The sequence below is a fragment of the Sarcophilus harrisii genome, chromosome 5, assembly GCF_902635505.1.
Source record: "Sarcophilus harrisii chromosome 5, mSarHar1.11, whole genome shotgun sequence".
NCBI classification, from domain to species: domain Eukaryota; kingdom Metazoa; phylum Chordata; class Mammalia; order Dasyuromorphia; family Dasyuridae; genus Sarcophilus; species Sarcophilus harrisii.
In genome coordinates, this window is record NC_045430.1 from 97,224,662 (window position 1) to 97,246,043 (window position 21,382).

The 21,382-nt window shown below is 34.3% G+C and overlaps 1 protein-coding gene across 1 annotated transcript in view; it reads left to right on the forward strand.

Moving 5' to 3' along the window:
* CCDC91 (coiled-coil domain containing 91) overlaps nt 1-21,382 on the forward strand; it is a 303,146-nt gene that overhangs the window by 204,421 nt on the left and 77,343 nt on the right. The window contains exons 10-11 of the mRNA XM_031938091.1: nt 688-864; nt 10,921-11,034. Of these exons, the coding sequence (XP_031793951.1) occupies nt 688-864; nt 10,921-11,034 (291 nt within the window). The remainder of the gene's footprint in view (nt 1-687; nt 865-10,920; nt 11,035-21,382) is intronic.

A 21,382-nucleotide genomic window follows, 5' to 3' on the forward strand; every position in this document is an offset into this window, starting at 1 on the left:
GTTGACAATTTTATACTGAACTATTGGTCTTTCATCTGAGATTTTTTCTTGAAAAGGACCATGACATCAGAGAGATGATCCCATGACATACATGTGAATAAGATTTAAATGAGGGAGGGTTATGCATGTCACCAGGCTCACTCTCTCCTTTAGATTTATCTGGATCCAGTGGCAAGATAGAGATTAGGATAGCTGGAGATGGTCCTGGATACAGGGAGAGACCTTGGCCTTTTTAAGCTATCTTTAATAGGTCTTAGTTTGATTGAGGCAATGCTCAATTAGTGATTAATAATAGGTGAGTGCAAGTCTCATCTGATCTTAGAAGATAATCTGGGTCAGACTTGGTTAGTAATTGGATGGGAAACTGCTGGGGAATACCACTGGGTGCTGTAACTGCCACTAATCATTTGTAGGAAGCCTCAATTAATGGAAATGTATCTCAGAAACCCAAGAAATTGAGTTGAATATACTTATGGAATGACTATAGATGTGACATTACAGTGCTGACTATAGATGCAATTTTAGTTTTACAAAGCATGCACACAAAACAAAATTAGGTGTAAACTTAATAAAAATAAAGAGTAGAATCTATCTGTGATAATATTCTTATTTAGTAAATAACTATCTTCAAATAATTCTTTTTTGATCCTTGTTTTTAATATTATTGCTTTTATTATTGTTTCAAAGATTGAGAAAGAAACAATGAAGGATGCAATTTTAAAAACAGTAGAAGAAGAAAGAAAAAACCTGAAAAAAATTCATGCTGAGGAGAAGGAAATTTGGAAAGCTGAACATGATAAAGATCAAGAAAAAATATCTCAGGCAATCCAAGAAGCTTTACAAGAACAAAGAAAAATAAGTCAGGTCAGTAGGCAATTTTATGGAAATAGAACTTCTTTTGTCTTATTTATTTCAATTAGCACTATTCTATCATCTTTTAAAAGCACATCAGTGGAAATGCTAATTTCAGAAATGGTAATCAATAATAGTAATTATTGTTCGGTCAGTCAGTCATATCTGACTCTTCATGATGCCCTAGATCAGGGGTCCTCAAACTATGGCCCGCGGGCCAGATGCAGCAGCTGAGGACGTTTATCCCCCTCACCCAGGGCTATGAAGTTTTATTTAAAGGCCCACAAAACAAAGTTTTTGTTTTTACTATAGTCTGGCCCTTCAACAGTCTGAAGGACAGTGAACTGGCCCCTTATTTAAAAAGTTTGAAGACCCCTGCCGACCATATAACACCCAAAGCTCTTTCTATCCTCCCTCTTCCCTGAAAGTCTGCCCAAGCTTATGTTCATCATTTCCATGATACTCTCTATTTATCACATCCTCTTACATCCATTTCTTCTTTTGCCTTCAATCTTTTCCAGTGAATACTGTCCTTTTATTATATGACCAAATTAAAAAAAAAATTGATAATAGATGTCAATTTTATCATTCCTTCTATAATTAATTTTTATTTTTCTGCTTTTGAATATCACAAATTTGAATTAACTATCTTTTGTTTACTTTCCTGTTAGTTTTTATGCAAGTTATAGAAATCACAGCATCCCATTTAGTTTACCTAGTCTAGCCGTCATATTTTGAAGAGTTTCTGAGAAGAGGTGAAATTCTATTCCCAAGGTCACAAAGTTGGTAGGAAGCTCAGTAGGGATTTCCCATTACACCATTGTATCCACTCTCAGATGCTCTTTCTAGATTTCATGAGCCAATTCTATTTCCATCATGTTAGTAATCTCAGTAATATTCTTGTGTACTTCATTGGATTTATAATCTCATCAGTTTAGGAACTCTCTTTATTGTTACAGGTAACAGTTTCTTTATAATTTTTTTCATCCCATGAGATACTTGCCCCCTGAAATGGACTACCCATAACCATATGTATAGAAAAAGAAATGAAAATTAGGTCCCAGTTGTCGTAATAATTAAATTGAAAGGGAATCTAAGAAAAGGGATAAACACCTTATGCTTGCTGCTGTTTTATAATCTATTTCATTCTATTACTTTGCATCTCCTTACCTCATTGTATCATTTTTTATAATACTTCATAGAACTCACAAGCCTTTGAATATCTAAGAGATTTTGTGGCATCTAGATGGCATAGGGAATAGATTTCCAGACCTGAATAGAGTACCAGATTTCTCTTCCTGAATTCAAATCCAGAAATTACCTGTTTCTTTACTTGTCAAATGAGCTATAGAAGGAAATGGCAAACTACTCTTTACTTTGCCAAGAAAACTCTAAAATTGGGTCACAAAGAGTTAGACACAACTGAAAACAGCTGAACAATAACAAACTCAGAAGAGAAGCAAAAAGATAAATAGGAAGAAGAAAACCCTGTGATTTCTGAATCCTGGGGACCTTTGGTTTGCAAAATTTGCCATGTAAGGAAAGAGGGAGATAATCTGAAACGTGATTGAGATTTTTGGTGGAAAAAAATAATGGAATTACAAGAGTACATTCTATGGTATGATATCCCATATTTCTAATTTTTAAACTTCTATTATTAAAAGATAAAAGGATGATGTAATTTTCATGCTATAAGAATGGTAACTAGCCCAGTACATTTCCTCTATCCTCCCTCCCCCTTATTTTGCCTATAGTTTCTAATCAGTTTCTAACTTTAACTATGATGAACATCAACAAATACATGTTGATCTCCTACTGTAAGAAAATTAATTTGGACCATTTTATTTATTAGAACAAATGTCTCTTTTCTCTTCTCTTCTCTCTGTGAAACAGAATAAAATGGGGATTATTACCTACCCTTTCTTGAGTCCACTGGTGAAGGAATATTAACTAAATCCACATGGTCTATATAGCAGTTATAAGATCCTAGGAAATCTTTCTAGACAGCCACATGTATTTAGTAATTAATGGTATCAGATTTCTTGTATAAGTGTAACAAATAACATGCCTTTATATTTAACATGTACTTTTTTCTGGATCTTAAACTCTGAAAAAATCCATGACTATTGAGCATAACCTAATTCTAGTAGTCTTTGCTTGATAGTAATATATAGTTAATATTAATTGCAATAAAAATCAGCTTTTTTATATCAGTTATGCCTATTTTGATGATATGAAAAATTCTCCTATTTCTCTTGAATATCTCGTATAACTATTGATATAAATTGGAGACATTAACTTTGACAAAGATCCATCAGATATATTCTTTCACCAAGAAAATATCAGGCATTTTGCAAAGCTCAGGACATAAGGTATTAGTAAGTCCAATGACTGTTTTTTTCAGTATAATATTGCCAGAGTTTCGCATCTTTAAACATATGCTATCTAGGTGGACACTGGGATTTGTACAAGAAACCTTTGTATTCACTTTGTGTGTGTGTGTGTGTGTGTGTGTGTGTGTGTGTGTGTGCGTGCAGATGTATATGTGTGTATCTTATGTAGAAATGCTCTTTGAGGTCAGAGCAATCCATTTTGTAGCATTTAAATGGAGCACTTATTTAAGTAATAGCAAAGCTCATCTAGAATTTGAAAAGTGGTTGAAGAGTCAAAGTTTGAATGCAGACATAAAGCATGCTTACAGAACTTTTGGAATTCTGAGATGGTGCTAGTACTAAGGTGTTGGAATCCTTACAAAGTGTTAACTCATTAGAGTTGATAGAGACAATAATTCTCTAATTTAGCATGGTTGAGTATGATTGATCTGATCTTACAAGGAGATGTTACGGGCCAGAAGAAACAAGGTACTAAGTGGAACTGATAGAAACAATGCTTGTGTTCACACCTTTAGAGAGCTCATATAAGCAAGAAGCTCTTAGGGCCAGAGAGCACTCTGGGAGGAAACCCATAATCCCACTCTCGGATCCCAAATTCCCACTCTTGGAGGAGGAGTCAACCTTTTATAAGGAGCATAAATAGAATTTCAGTGAGCCAATCAAGTCAGTTCAGTTCGGAACATTGCCAAGAGTTGGAGAGGAGCACTTTGGGAGATACAGAAGCCCACAAGCCCTCTCTCTGAGGCAAGACAGATTCATTCCAACTTTCACTTATGTGCTGGCTGGAGGCTGAAGGACAAATCTTTGGATTTGGAGACATTCGAAAGGAGCTCTTGGAACCAAGCAGAGAGATAGGCCTCTAAGAAAAACTAACCGGGCTATTTTGGAAGGAGAAAATAAAAGTTTGGATTTTTATCAGCTGGCTGTATTTGCAGTGACTTTTACTTTTAACTGAAACTAAGGCTGCCTCCAGAAAACCTCCCCAAGAAACCTGCTCTCAGAGAGAACCATTATATTTTAAAGAAGAGAACATCACACTAAAGATATTCATTTTAAAGTTCAATTCAGACTAATCCTTATCTAATGACCTATCTAGAGTATTCGGTAGATAAATAGGCAAACTGTAATGATTTTCTAGATTATGTATTGGAAATTTGACTGGTGTTAAATTATAAACTAGACACAAATTTTGTATTTGAAGACAACCAAAAGACTAGAACGGAAATACTAGAGAAAACTAGACAGAAATCAAGATGACAAAAACTTTAGCATGAAGTCTGGTATAGTATGATTAAAAGTCTACCAGTTTTCATTGTTTTTAATTGACCTGTGATTTCATTTGTGTAGAGACTTTCCAGTGAGGAATTTTCTTTTTTCAGGTCATAGTGGGGGTGTTGTACAATTAGTATGGGAGAGTCAAGACTTGAATGCCTTTTTTCTAACGCTTGTCCTCCATCTGCTAAAGGAGCAAGAACAAATGGTAATTACTAAGTTTTAACTCTAACCCTATAATTGTTTTCTGTGTCCCATATTTCTAATTTTTAAACTTCTATTATTAAATTCTAATCCAATAATTGTTTTCTTTGTCAGTTAACTACACATTTTCTCATACTCATAAACTAAGAATCTGTGATATTCTGCCCAGTTTAATTCACATTTGGTGAAATAAAGAAATCATAACCTTTAGATAAATAGATTGATAGATGAAAAATATATATTTGCTTCTACAGAAAGCTTTTCTAATTTTTACCTGTCTTTGTTTTCTCCCTTTCTGTTTTGTTGTGCTTCTGAAGCTCAAGTGCAAAACAGAATTTGTTATCTTTCCTCCTAAACTATCTCTTCTGAGTTGCCCTATTATATTATAATACTAACATATAATATAATAGTATCCCCTGGCATATTATTATTTTATAATATGTTATTGTTATTATTATCCTTCTATTCCTTAAAGTTTGTAACCTTGGTATTATACTTGACCTTTCTTCGATTTTCACCCTACGTGTCTAATCAGTTGTCAAATCTTGTTTTTTTCTCCATAATGTCTTTGTACATAGCTTCTATTCTGTACTCAGACCCTCAGTCAAGAATTTTATTAGTCCAATTTATAAGTTGTCTTACCTAGACTAGTATTATAGCCTCCTATTTGTCTCCCTGTATCAAGTCTTCTTACTTGAATTCATCTTCCATGTAGTGCCAAAGCAATTTTTCCTAACTCTTAAATCTAACCACATCTGATCATATTCATTTATCCTAATAAACTCCTGTACTTACTATTGCCTTTAGAATCAAAATATTAACTGTTTGGCATTAAAAATTCAGCATAAACCACTGATACATTATTGGTGGAGTTGTGATCTGGAGAGTAATTTGGAACTATGTTCAAAAAAGCTATCAAACTGCATATCCTTTGGTCTAGTGGTGTCTCTACTGGGTCTGTACCCCAAAAAGATCACTAAAAAAGGGAAAATGACCCACATGTTTAAAAATGTTTGCAGCAGTCCCTTTTGTAGTAGCTGTCCCTTTTGTAGAAATTTACAGTAGTCAAATTAAAAAGCCTTTGTATAAACAAAACTAATGTAAACAAAATTAAAAGGGAAGCAACAAACTGGGAAAACATTAAAGATTCTGATAAAGGCCTTATTTCCAAAATATATAGAGAATTGACTCTAATTTATAAGAATTCAAGCCATTCTCCAATTGATAAATGATCAAAGGATTTGAACAGACAATTTTCAGATGATGAAATTGAAACTATTTCCACTCATATGAAAGCGTGTTCCAAATCAGTATTGATCAGAGAAATGCAAATTAAGACAACTCTGAGATACCACTACACACCTGTCAGATTGGCTAAGATGACAGGAAAAAATAATGATGAATGTTGGAGGGGATGCCGAAAAACTGGAACATTGATGCATTGGTGGACTTGTGAACGAATTCAACCATTCCGGAGAACAATCTGGAATTATGCTCAAAAAATTATCAAACTGTGCATACCCTTTGATCCAGCAGTGCTACTACTGGGCTTATATCCCAAAGAAATAGTAAAGATGGGAAAGGGACCTGTATGTGCCAAAATGTTTGTGGCAGCCCTGTTTGTAGTGGCTAGAAGCTGGAAAATGAATGGATGCCCAATTGGAGAATGGTTGGGTAAATTGTGGTATATGAATGTTATGGAATATTATTGTTCTGTAAGAAATGACCAGCAGGATGAATACAGAGAGGCTTGGAGAGACTTACATGAAATTATTACTAAATGAAATGAGCAGAACCAGGAGATCATTATACACTTCAACAACGATACTGTATGAGGATGTATTCTGATGGAAGTGGATATCTTCAACAAAGAGAAGATCCAACTCAGTTCCAATTAATCAATGATGGACAGAAACAGCTATATCCAGAGAAGGAACACTGGGAAATGAGTGTAAACTGTTTGGATTTTTGTTTTTCTTCCCAGGTTATTTTTATCTTCTGAATCCAATTCTTCCTGTGTAACAAGAGAACTGTTTGGTTCTGCACATATATATTGTATCTAGGATATACTATAACATATTTAACATGTATAAGACTGCTTGCCATCCAGGGGAGGAGGTGGAGGGAGAGAAGGGAAAAGTCGGAACAGAAGTGAATGCAAGGGATAATGTAAAAAATTAGTCAGGCATAAGTTCTGTCAATAAAAAGTTATAATAATAATAAATTCAAATAAAAAAAAAACAAAACTGTGCATTACTTTTGATTTAGCACTGTCTCTACTAGGCCTGTATCCCAAAGAGATCATTAAAAAGGAAAAAGGATCAACATGTACAAAAATATTTGTGGCAACCTTTTTTTATAGTGGCAAAAAACTGGAAATTGAGTGAATGCCCATCAGCTGGGTATATGAATGTTATAGAATATTGTTGTTCCATCAGAAAGCAGGATGATTTCAGAGAGACCTGGAGAAACTTACATGAACTGATGCTAACTGAAGTGAGTAGAACCAGGAGAACATTGTACATTGCACAGCAGGATTATACAGTGATTAATTCTGATGGATGTGATTCTTTTCAACAATGAGATGGACAGTTCTAATGTTCTTGTGATGAACAGAGCCATCTGTGCTCTGAGAGAGGACTGTGGGTACTGAGTGTGGATCACAACATAGTATTTTCCCTTTTCTTCTTGTTGTTTGCTTGAATTTTAGTTTCTTTCCTAATTTTGTTTTCCTTTTTGATCTGATTTTTCTTGTGGAAATATGTAGAGAGCATGATAGTTGTGGAAATATGTATAGAAGAATTGCACATGTTTAACATATATTGGGTTTCTAGCCATGCAGGGTAGGTGAGTGGGTAAAGGAAGAGAAAAAATTCAGATCACAAGCTTTTGCAGGGGGAATGTTAAAAATTATCTATGCAAGTTTTTTGAAAATAAAAGGTTTTAATAAAAATGAATTTTATTGATATATTTTGTTTATATCACCAAAATTACATTATCCCTTCTCCCTCTCCCATAGAACCCTTCTATTTAACATTCCATACTCTTGTAATATTATTAAAATGTTGTTACTGGGGATGATAAAAAAGATTCTTCTTATTTTACTTTGTTTCATTTCATATGTCTTGCCATATTTTTCTTGAAACCATTTCCTCTTCATTTTTTATAACATCCTAGTGTTCCATCAGAAACATAGGGACAGTTAGGTGGCATAGTGGATAATGTACCATCCCTGACATCAGGAGGACCTGAGTTCAAATATGGCCTCAGATACTTAATACTTCCTAGCTGTGTGATCCTGGGCAAGTCATCTAACCCCAATTACCTCAGCAAAAAAAGGGAGGAAGGAAGGGAGGGAGGAAGAGAGGGAGGGAGAGAGAGAGGGAGGAAGGAAAGAAGGAAGGAAGGAAGGAAGGAAGGGAGGGAGGAAGGAATGAAGAAACTTACTTTATTTAGCCATTCCCCAATTGATGACCATCCCTTCAGTTTCCAATTCTTCGTTGATATAAATATTTTTGTACACATAGGTCCTTTTTATTTTTCTTTTGTGTTAGATCAAAGAGTATGTAGTATTATAGATCTTTGGGCATAATTCCAGATTATTCTCCAAGAATGATCCAATCATCCTCTCTAGCATTTGTCATTTCTGATAGGTGTGAGGTAGTACCTCACAGTTGTTTTAATTTGCCTTTTTCTACTCAACAGTGATTTATAGTATTTTTTCATATAAGTATAGCTTTGATTTCTTCTGAAAAAATGCTTGTTCATGTCCTTTGACCTTTTATTAATTGAGGAATAGCTCTTATTTTAAAATATTTTACATGGTTTCTTATACATTTGAAAACTGAGGCCTTTGTCAGAGAAACTTGCTATAAAATGTTTTTGATCTTCATTTGTATGGTACCTTTTAGGAAAATGTAGTTTTCCTAATTATCTCTTTCAATTAAGCCTCTTTTTGCTTTGTCTGTGATCATGATCGCCATTTTAACTGAAGTATAACAGACTCAGATCCAGCCTTTTTTTAAACTTTGTGTATGTCTTTCTGTCCCAAGGATATCATTTGTATATTACATATTGCTAGATTTTTATTTTCTATCCATTCTTCTATTTGCTTCTGTTCTATGAGTTAGCTCATCCCGTTTATATTCACTGTTATAATCACTTATTTTGTATTTCCCTCTATTCCATTTCTTCTATTTACCCTTCTCTTATGTTGATAGTATACAATACCAGAAGACAATCAATCACTAAAATAGCAAAGGAAAGATTATTTTAAAATTTGAAACTGTGAGGAACTTCCTTTATCAGAAAAAAAAAACCAATAAACGGACAAACAGTTTTTTATACTATGTTGAGAAAACTGAATTCTGGCATATTTCTTAAGACAGACTAAACCTTTATATTTTTACAGTCAAAGGTTCTGATAAAGGCCTCATTTCCAAAATATATAGGTTTTCTAATTTTAAAAATTTGCCTTCTCCAATTGAAAATTCAAAAGGAAGACGGAATTCTAAATAAGAAAGGAAATATTTTAATTGAAAAAGGCCAAGGGTTTAAAAAAAAACAAATTAAAAGACAACTTATCCATAAACCTGTCAAATTTCTAAGATGACGGTTGATATTTTAGGGTCGGGAAAAGGGCATTTCATTTTTAGATTTAAAAAAATCAACCATTTTGGAAGTAGTTTTGGAACATCTCAAAAAATAAACCTACCCTTTGATCCAACATTTTTACTTTGGGGTTATATCCCAAAGAGATTATAAAGAAGGAAAGGGACCTGTATGTGCACGAATGTTTGTGGCAGCCCTTTTTGTAGTGGCTAAAAACTGGAAACTGAATGGATGTCCATCAGTTGGAGAATGGTTGAATAAATTGTGGTATATGAAAATTATGGAATATTACTGTTCTGTAAGAAATGACCAACAGGATAATTTCAGAAAGGCCTGGAGAGACTTACATGAACTGATGCTGAGTGAAATGAGCAGGACCAGGAGATCATTATATACTTCAACAACAATACTATATGATGACCAGTTCTGATGGACCTGGCCATCCTCAGCAACGAGATCAACCAAATCATTTCCAATGGAGCAGTAATGAACTGAACCAGCTACGCCCAGAGAAAGAACTCTGGGTAATGACTAAAAACCATTACATTGAACTCCCAATCCCTATATTTATGCACACCTGCATTTTTGATTTCCTTCACAAGCTAATTGTACAATATTTCAGAGTCTGATTCTTTTTCTACAGCAAAATAACGTTTTGGTCGGGTATACTTATTGTGTATCTAATTTATATTTTAATATATTTAACATCTACTGGTCATCCTGCCATCTAGGGGAGGGGGTGTGGGGGGGTAAGAGGTGAAAAATTGGAACAAGAGGTTTGGCAATTGTTAATGCTGTAAAATTACCCATGTATATATCATGTAAATAAAAGGCTATTAAATTAAAAAAAAAAAAGACAGACTAAGATGCTATTTAAGATCTAAGCAGTTCTACAACCTTTAAGTGTTTTTAAGTGGCTTTTTTAGTGACTATGAACTTTAAGTTATACATGAACACTATATGTGAATACTAATGTCAGTACATGTTGCTTCACTTTTTTCACATTTTGTTTGTCATTTAAAACCTTTCAAAATCTGGTCCCAATGTACTTTTTCAGCACTAATATACATTATTCTCCTTCCAGTACTTAGTGGTCCTTTCAAACTGAACTTCCTAATATTCCTCATACATGATGACCTGTTATGCCTGGGATATACTCCCTCCTCATCAGCACTTTTTAAACTAAGTTCAAACATTGTCTTTTACATAAAACCTTTGTTATCCATCCCAATTACTAGTACCATACTTTCAAAATTATAAAGCTAATTTTTTCCCCCGGAAGCAGTCAGGATTAAGTGACTTGCCCAAGGTCACACAGCTAGGAGATGTTAAGTGTCTGAGGCTAGATTTGACTCAGCTCTTCTTGACTTCAGGGCTGGTGTTCTATCCATTGTGCCCCCTAGTTGCCCCTTGCTAACTTATTTTTGCATGTACTCTGTTCATACTTATTTATGTATATGTCTCTCCTGTTAGAATGGAAAACTCTTTGAGATCAAGGATTCTTATATTTGTATTCCTACCACCTAAAATATAATAGAACTTAATAAGTGTTTTTCAATTGATGGATGGATGAATATATTCCCTACAGGAAACCCTCAGGGCAGCTATGGCAGAGGAGCGGAAGCAAAGTGAAAGGGCTGTGGAAGAAGCTGTGAAAAGAACAAAAGAAGAACTGATGGAATATGTTAAGGAACAAAAGAGGGTAAGGGAGCAATGTGCTATGATAGATAATCATTCCTGGAAGTTTAGATTTGTGCTTCCACAATATAATCAATTTTTAAAATAAGTTTAATGATGAATTCATACATTTGCTCACATATTGGAAAATGAGAGTAAGAACACTATTACTCTAACCTAGAAAATTTCTACTATTTTTCTCATATAATGATATATTCTCGGTATCATGTTTTCAAAAATAAATTCTTTCAAAAGCCAATAAAAGGGTAATTGTCAGAACCAAACTCAATTGATATTTATCTAAAGCCTATGGTGTATCAAGCATTTATGCTAATCACTAATTGTTGAACAATTTTATACCCTACTCCTAAAATTCATTTTTATTTTTGGCTAAAGTGCCAAAGTCCCAGAGATATCACTTTAGTTCGTTAAGCCTTTTCTATACTCATTTATTATTTTATATTGTATTATTATAGTTATGTAGAATTTTCCCCCTTTGCCAAAAGGAAGGTTTATTTAGGAGAAGAATTTATAGAGAAAAATAAGAGGTAAAAGAGACACCAGGAATGGTAAATATGAAATAAATTTGGGAGAGCATATAGTTAAGAAAGGAATGGAATTTGGAAGAATTCATTAAAGGAATATGCCATTAAGTCTAAGCATGCCATTGACTGGCAGGTTAGAGCCATAGAGGAGTTTTGCAGACTAATCAGAGTTAATTAGAGTAAGGATAAAGGCTTCATTAAAGGGAAGGGCCTAAAATGAGGGAGAGAGAATAACCTCATAGTGGGTTTAGTCCTAGAAGAGAACTTTGCGGAGATCTTCATCATAACCAGATCTTTTGTAAAATTACATCCTTGGGTTTTTTCAGTTGCAAAGACATGAACTCAAGAGAGAGGGTCAGAGAGCTAGATTGAATGTATCTGGCAAACCAGATCTCAGATCTGTCTAAAGATATGCCAATCGAGATAGTTTAAGAAATCTAATTTCCTTTTTCTATGCAATTATAGTTGATAGAGTTTATGATAGTCTTAACTTATGGTAATAAAACAGTCTGGGAGAGCTAAATTCCATCAAAGTTGTCTCAAAGGTCATTGTGAATATCTTTGAAGATGCCAACTAGATTGGACAGAGTAGATGAATTAACAATAGACTCTGACTTCATATTATTCTATATGAACAGGATTTGGGGTTCTTCCTGGTAAGAGAAGAGAGTAAGTTACATCACTATTATTCCCTTCTTTTTTGAGGGGAGAGTACTTAAAATGAAATCTTAATTCTAAGTTGCATTCTGTGTTAGAAAGTGAGCTCCTCAGGTTATCTTTTGCCTTTCTTTATATTCCCAGTGCTCAATACAGTACCTGGCATATCAGTCATTTTCAGTCATGTCTGACTGACTATTCACAACCCCATTTAGGGTTTTCTTGGCAGAGATACTGGAGTAGTGTTGGGTAAATGTGTTTTTCTTCTTTAAAATAATAATACAGTGGTTCTCTCTGGGTGTAGGTTTCTCGGGGAGGTTTTCTGGAGGCAGCCTTAGTTTCAATTACAAGTAAATAATCACCCAAAATGCAGCCAGCTGATAAAATGCAAACATTTATTTTCTCCTTCCAAGTCTTGTCTCTTTCCTTGGGCCCGGTTAGCTCAGAGGCCTTGCTTCTACCTCTGCTCTCTCTCTCTCTCCTTGGTTCTAAGAGCTCTTGCAGCTTTGTCCTTTGCCTCTGCTTTCTTCAGCCTCCAGATGGAATGAATCTTCTTGCCTCCGAGAGAGGGCTACTGGCTCTCAATCTCTCAGAGTGCTGAATCTGGTTGTGCCTCTGAGAGAGTGCTTCTCCTCAACTGAACTGACGCTCCCTTCTCCAATCTAATTTAGCTGAACTCTTCTCTCAGTGTTTTCAGCTCAACTCCCCGAGAGAGCCTCTGTCTGTTTCTTATATAGGATCTCTTCTGAGAGAGAGGGATTTTATGGGTTTCTCCCAGAGTGCTCTCTGGTCCTGAGAGTTTCAAGGGAGGTGTGAATTTGGATATCTCATACTAAACCCTGAAATCTCCCAAACGTGTGAACTCCAATGAGTACAGGTGTGAACACAAGCATTGTTTCTCAGTTCCACTTAGTACCTTGTTTCAAGTTGAGTTAACACTAGGATTCCAACAGAGTAGTTTGTCACTTCCTTGTCTAGCTAATTTAACAGATAAGGAACCTGAGACAGAGTTAAGTGACTTGCCTAGTTTAGTGTCTGAGACTGGATTTGAGCAGGAAAATGGATCTTCCTGACTCCAGCACTCTGTGTCACCTAGCTACTCACCTGCCCCATAGTAGGCATTTGATAAATGATCTCACAAGGGAAATTTGGGAATCTCTGCTGTCATTGCCTAAGGTTTACTCTTATTCCTCCTTTGTGAATACTGGAGCTACAGCAAGGAATTGGCAAAACAATTCATAATTCTTTTATTGGTAAAGCTCTTTGGACTATTGCACAGGTAGATAAGATAATTGCTTTTTCAGAGAAAAAAAAATGCTCAAATATAATTCCTCGTGTGGAGGCTTACTGAAAATAACCTCAGCACAGCTACAGTAGCAGACAAGACAGCAAAGATGACACAAACCTTGTGTCCACATGATTTTGGTCACCTCTCCTGGGTCTTTATTTTGAAAGTTGTCTGTTCCACACAGTTTAAAGGCTGTGTGTAATCAATATGTAAGATGTTAAAAAACAATATATTGATATGTTTGGTGTTTACAACAATATGTATACAACAACAGTTCAGTCTTTATAATGGTCTAATGATAAGACATTTCCCAAATATTTTGATATACCAAATATTTTGATGCACCTAGACAAACTAATGCTGAGTCTAGGAAATGGAAGGTATTGTGCCTATTTCATGTTCTGTATCCAGGTATACAATTTGAACTAGTCAGTCAATAAACATTTATCAAGCATGGTACTGAGCACTGGGAATAAAAAGAAAGCCAAAACACAGATCCTACTCTCCAGGAACTCACACACAAACAGATGTGACAAACAAGCTATATACAGGATAAATATAAAATAGTCAACAGAGGAAAGGTATTGCATTTAAGGGAAGTCCCTGCAGAGCCTGTTTTTAATAAGAAGAGAGAAGCTCCCTCATCTCAGCTAATTAAATCCTCTACTCCAATGCTACTGGGAATGAGTTTACTTATGGATCAAGCTTAGGACCCAAAAAGGTATTCAACATAAAATATGAATTGGATATGATAGGCAATTTGTTCCTACAATCCTAGGAAAGGCTGCACATAAAAGATTTACAAAGGCATATTAAAATAATTCAATTTCAACTTGTAACTACTATTATAATCTACTAGAAGGCTGAAATTTAACCTCATCAGATTATGCAACAGTTTACAAAGTATTCATTAAGCTTTCATTTTGTCTTTTTACTATAGAAACAACTCTTGACATATTTCTGCTAGTAAAACAGCATGGCTTGGGCCAATCTTTGTGTCAGTGACTTTCCTCTTTGATACAGAAAATTTATCACCTGATACTTCTGCTGTCTCAACCAATTGGTCCTCTCACTGAACCAGTACTTGTCGGGACTTCTTGAACCCTCTAAGGGAGATCCAGTCCTGATCTCCTGGTTCTGCTCATTTCACTCAGCATCAGTTCATGTTAAATCTCTCCAGGCCTTTCTGAAATCATCCTGTTGGTCATTTCTTACAGAACAATAATATTCCATAATATTTATATACCACAATTTATTCAGCCATTTTCCAGTTGATGGACATCTACTTAGTTTTCGGTTTCTAGCCACTATGAAGAGGGCTGCTACAAACATTCTTGCACATACAGGTCCCTTTCCCTTTAAAAAGCAGTAGTAACACTGCTGGATCAAAGGGTATGTACAGTTTGATAACTTTTTGAGCATAGTTCCAAATCGTTCTCCAGAATGGCTGGATGTAGTCACAATTCCACCAACAATGTATCAGTGTCCCAGTTTTCCCACATCCCCTCCAACATTGCACATTATCTTCCCCTGTCATTCTATCCAATCTGACAAGTGCTTAGTGGTATCTCAGAGTTGTCTTAATTTGCATTTCTCTGATAAATAATGACTTGGAGCATCTTTTCATATGGCTAGAAATAGTTAAAATTTCTTCATCTGATAATTTATCTGTTCATATCCTTTGATCATTTATCAATTGGAGAATGGCTTGATTTCTTATAAATTAGAGTCAATTCTCTATATATTTTAGGAATGAGGCCTTTATCAGAACCTTTGACTGTAAAAATGTTTTCCCAGTTTATCACTTCCCTTCTAATCTTGTCTGCATTAGTTTTGTTTGTATAAAAACTTTTCAATTTGATATAATCAGAATTTTCTATTTTGTGATCAATAATGATCTTTAGTTCTTCTTTGGTCATCAATTCCTTTCTCTTCCACAGGTCTGAGAGGTAAACTATCCTATGTTCTTCTAATTTATTTATAATCTCATTCTTTATGCCTAGGTCACGAACCCATTTTCACCTCATCTTGGTGTACGGTGTTAAGTGTGGGTCAATGCCTAGTTTCTGCCATACTAATTTCCAATTTTCCCAGAAATTTTTGTCAAACAGTGAATTCTTATCCCAAAAGTCTTTGGGTTTGTCAAACACTAGATTATTAAAGTTAATGACTGTTTTGTTCTTTGAACCTAACCTATTCCACTGATCAACTAGTCTATTTCTTAGCCAGTACCAAATGGTTTTGGCGACTGCTGCTTTATAATATAGTTTTAGATAAGGTACAGCTAGGCCACCTTCATTTGATTTTTTTTTTCATTAGTTCCCTTGAAACTCTTGATCTTTTGTTCTTCCAGATGAATGCTGTTGTTATTTTTTCTAGGTCATTAAAATAGTTTTTTGGGAGTCTGATTAGTATAGTGCTAAATAAATAGATTAGTTTAGGTAGTATTGTAATCTTTATTATATTTGCTCGTCCTATCCAAGAGCAACAAATTCTGTTTTTCTTTTTCTGTTATGTCAAATCCTGTGCTTTTGTCTTTTCATTGAATCTACTTTTTAAGGAGCTATTTGCTTTTTCCATTTCTCTATTTATATTTATTTTAAAGGCATTTTCTTCAGATTATTTCTGTATGTTCTTTTTCAAACTCTCCTGCAAAGTTCCCATTTTCTTTCCTCATTTTTCTTCTAACTCTCTTTTAATATCCTTTTTCAAATTCTTCCAAGAGAGCCTTGTGAGATGGAGACCAATTGCTATCACCCTTTGGGGCTTCATCTGAAGATGATTTGCCTTTATTGGGATCAGGATTTGAGATCTATTTCTTACTGCTGTTCTCTCTAAAGCTTATTTCTATTTCAGGTTTTGTTTCTAACTCTTCTTTGTTTATTTTTCATTTCTTGACTTTGATTTGCTATCATTTTGTTAAAGGTTGAATTCTGCTTTAGGGCAAAGGGGAGATTGTCTCAAGCTTCCTAACTATCAGATGGTCAGGTGTTTTGCTTTATGCTTTGCTTGCTGTATGTGCATTAAGTTGATTTCTTTCCCTAATACTGGTGGGGGTGGCCAAGTCCTGTGTTATTCTGGGGTTCATAGGCTCCCTATTTGTCTTTTGTAGTTGCATTGTATATTTCACAATTAGTCTTCTGATCTACTGGCTTCTGAACCAGGACAGAACAACTCTGCTCTGTTTTGGCTAAGAGCCTCCCAGTAGATTCCCTAATGCAGGATACTATGCCACTCTGGGTCCCTGCGCAGTGCCTGGGCTGGGCTGCCTCCCCATGCCTGATTGAAACAGATCTTTTCTAAAGTTCTTCTAAAATATCTTCTGCTAGAAATTTGTTGCATTCCAACATTTGTGTATTCTGTCACTCCAAAATCAGTTCAGAGGCTTGATCTGGTGTTGATCTGAGGGAAACTAGGAAGAGTTCAAAGTCTACTCTCTGCCATCTTGGCTCCACCTCAAAATATAACATTTCTAAAACAGATTATTTTAGCTTCTATTTTTGACTCTGTTCTCATAACTCTGTGTTTGTGTTGTTCATATCATGAACATTCTTCAGGTATTTATTTGCTATATTTCTCTATCCAAAATATGATTCAAAATGTGCTTCACAATATTGACATAACTTCTTAAACCTTCAAAATGAGGTATTTTGGTCCTTAGTTTTATATGGAGTGGGCTACATTACTATTGGCAAATAAATGCTCAAACTTAATTTTCTCTTCCTTATAATTTTTCTTTTATGTATTAAAATAGATTGTTTTACAAAGAAATATGCTTTTTCCCAAATAAAATGCAATATTGTTAGATGTCAAAAGAACTTAATTATCAAGTCATGTTCTAATCTAGTTTTCATCTAGGAAAACAAGCCATTTGAGTCAGAAACTGCCCCATAAGAAAATTTCACAAACAGTATCAAAACCTAATTGGTGACTAAGAATAATTAATAAATGGAAAATGTGTGACATCATCCTTTGTTTCACTAGTAACTGATAGAACTGAAAGTGCAGTTAGAGAACTAGTGAAAACTTGTATTTCCACATTAGTATTTGTTAGTTCACCAAGGAGTAGAATTAGATATGCTGCAAATGGAAATGCTATTCAACTACACCTAGACTTTGGTTTCTACAACAGAGGACATGTTTATAAAGGAAAAAACTATTAGGTAATTTCTATAGCTAAATTAGCCACCCACAAAGCACTCTGTGTGAGGTAAACCACTGTACATCTCATCTCAAAGCATTTCACATGTGGGTCCCTTTCTCTCCTTTAAGATCTCTTTGGGATATAAGTCGAGAAAGAGATTCTTCACAGAGGCAAATGGGGTTAAGTGACTTCCCCAGGGTCCCACAGCTAGGAAGTGGTAAGTGTTTGAAACTGGATTTGAACTCAGGTCCTCCTGATTTCAGGGCTGGTACTCAATCCTCAAAGCATTTTAAAAACAATTCCAACTCACTATAGGCCACTTAACCTTCTGAATAAAATATCTGGTGAAATACTCAGAAAATTATGTGTTCTTAACAAACATTTACTTGTATCTCTAACTGTAAAAGATTATTTGAAGTAATCTCGTTTAAACTTAATACTGCAGCAATAGTATCATATGTATTTTTCACAATAACATATATAAATTCCACAAAGAAAGAATTTAAATTTATCATTCTTTTTGGAGGAGTATCTTTGAAATATATATATATATATATATATATATATATATATATATATATATATTTTACAGCACACTCTGGATAGCAGATAATCTGCATTTTTTTAGATTCATGTATCAGATTAAAAAAAATTTATAAAATTTGTGTTAATTCCTCATCAAAGGAAAAACATGGTTTCCACAAAGAGGTGGTCTACAATGGGAGTGAGAAATGCCTTTTTTATAGAGGGTACTGATCACTTGTAGTGGGTTAATTTAATCTTCCATGTAACAGATAACTTGCAACTCAACAAATTCACCAATGTTTACTAATAGTATTCTGGTACCTGCAAAAGTGATTCTTTTCAGGCAAGTGAATATGGAGAAAAACAACTTAAATGGATTAAAATTAAAATTTATTAAAATACTTTTCTCTTTAAAATTAGCAATGTGAATTCTAAGAGTTGAATAAGCTACTATTTCCACCATGTTTATATTGGACTACTTGTCATATAGGGGAGGGCATTGGGGAAGGTAGGAAAAATTGGAACACAAGGTTTTTCAAGAGCTAATGTTGAAGAATCATCCATGCATATGTTTTGAAAAATAAAAAGCTTTAATAAAAAATATTATAGAAGAAATTTCAAAAAAAATTATCCTTTTGATAAGATTGTATCCTCTCCCAGATACACTAAGATACACTCTTAGTGGTGGAATCTCCTTGATTTTTATTTTTCTTTTTTATATTTAAAAGTGAAAATACCAACAAAATCTAAAGTAACTTATCTTTTTAAACACTCAAGCTAAGTTTTTTAAAACACTGCAAAGTTAAAAATGGAACCAAGAATCATCATCCAAAAGCAGGTAGGAGGAGGAGGAAAAAAAAGAGGAAGAGGAAGTAATAGTAGTAGTAGTAGTAGTAGTAGTTATAGTCATAATCATTGTCATAGTAATATAATAAACACTGAAATCACAAGTTTTTAAAAATTGATTTCCAATTGACTGTCTGGTCAGTGTCAGAATTACTCTTTTTCTCTTAGGCTTTTAAATATGATTATAGTTTCTTTGATTTAGGAATCATTAATCTGTCTTATTTATTATATATGTCTGCTATATTAATATAAATAAATAAATAAATCCCATCCAATTAAGTTAATTTCAGACTGTACAAAGTCTTAAGAACTGAATAAAAAGTATGTTATTGATGTCTTCAATATAGATAGTTAGACAAATAGATAGCATGCCTATCAAATCTATACACAAATGGTATAAAGTAATGCCACAAGAAAGGCACTAGCATTGAGGGGAACTGTGAAGGGCTTCCCAACAGAAGTTGGAATTAAGGTGAGACTTGAAGGAAACCAGAAAGTAAAGACAAGGAGGGAGAGCATCTTAGGGATAGGAAACACCCAACAAAAACAGATGACCTTTTTGTAAAAGGAAAAACAAGGAGATCAGCATAACTAAACCTCAGAGGATTTGGAGAAGAGTAAAGTCTAAGAAGACTAGAAGGAGGCATATACAAGATAGCTTGTAATGACAGGACTTAGCAACTGGAATTAGGATGTTAAGAGAGAGGAAACAGTCAAGGATGACACCTAGTTTGCAAGTCTAGGTGCTCGATCCACTGTGCCATCTAGCTGCCCCTGGAGAATCAATTTCAAGTGAATAATGAGTTCAGAAACCAGACTGAAGAGTTTTAAGAAAAAATTAGGGGAGAGAAGTAGACACTGCCAATATTAGTTACTTCAAGTTTAACCATGAAAAAAGAGTGGAGAAATAGGATTATGACTACAAGAAGATTGGAGATATGTGAGCATATTTGTAGGCAGTAGAAAAGCATCCATTAAAGAAATACTGAAAATAAGTTAAGAGAGTTCTGGAGAGCAATCTGGAACTATGCCCAAAGGACTATAAAACTATGCATATACTTTAACCCAGCAGTGCCATTATTGGGTCTGTATCCCAAGGAAATCAATAAAAGAAGGAAAGGGGCTCACATTGCAAAAATGTTTGTAGCAGTTCTTTTTTGTAGTAGCAAAGAATTGGAAAATGAGTAGAGATGCCCATCAATTGGAGAATGGCTGAACAAGTTGTGGTATATGAAGGTAATGGAATGTTATTGTTCTATAAAAAATTATGAACAAGCTGAGTTTAGGAATGCCTGGAAAGATTTACATGAACTGATACTGAGTGAATCAAGAATACATTGTACACAATAACACCAACAATGTGTGATAATCTATAAAAGACTTGTTTCTTCTCATTGGTTCAATGGTAAAGCAATCCTAATAGACAGAGACTTTGGACAGAAAATGCCATCTACATCCAGAAAAAGAAGTAAAGAGACTGAATGTAAATCAACACATGTTATGTTCACTTTTTTTCTGTTTTTTTTTTAATCTCTCCCATGGTTTTTCCCTTTTGCTTTAATTTTTCTCTCCCAACATGATTCATAAAACAATGTGTGTTTAAAACTAATTAATTAATCAAATCCTCATTCTCTCACTTGTTTTCTTTTTTGATTCAGGGATTCAACTTTGATTAAGTCAATGGAAAAAAGTTTCTAATTTTTTAAGGCACCAGAGATAAATGATGTAGTTTCAACCTCACTTGTACATAAATAAAGAACAAAAATAGCAAGAATAACCAAAAAATAGATGTCAAGAACAAGGTAGTTTGAATACAAAGAGAAAAAATAAAAAAAAATTCATTTAGAATATAGTATTTTAGAGAAGAAATAAAAAAATACTTTATTTAGAATGTAGTATTTGATTGTCATCTTAAAATGAAAAAGCAATTCTGTGAGTAATGAATGAGTTCTAGGAACAGGAAATTGTTAGTATAAAGAAAGTAAGATGGGAGGTAGAGTGTGATATATTAAGAATCATCAGTCAGTCAATAAGCCAAAAGTTTTATCTGCCAAAAACTGGATTAAGTTCTGGGGATGAGAAGAAAGGCAGAAAATGAAACAAAAACAAAACTCTTCTTCAAGAAATATCCATTCTATGGAATCTTAGCAATGTGAAGTAAATTATTGAAGATCCATAGAGCTAAGTAAAAAATGTCTGGACTTCAGCTGTAGGTCTTCTGACTCAAAGCCTTCTAAATTGCCTTGTGAAATGCTTGTTTTGTACATAAATGAATAGAAACCTGCTCTTATTCCAGGCTTCTTCTTACTTTACTATTCTAAGTTGTGTTCCTGTAAAAAATAAATAAATAAATAAAGTGACTCCTATA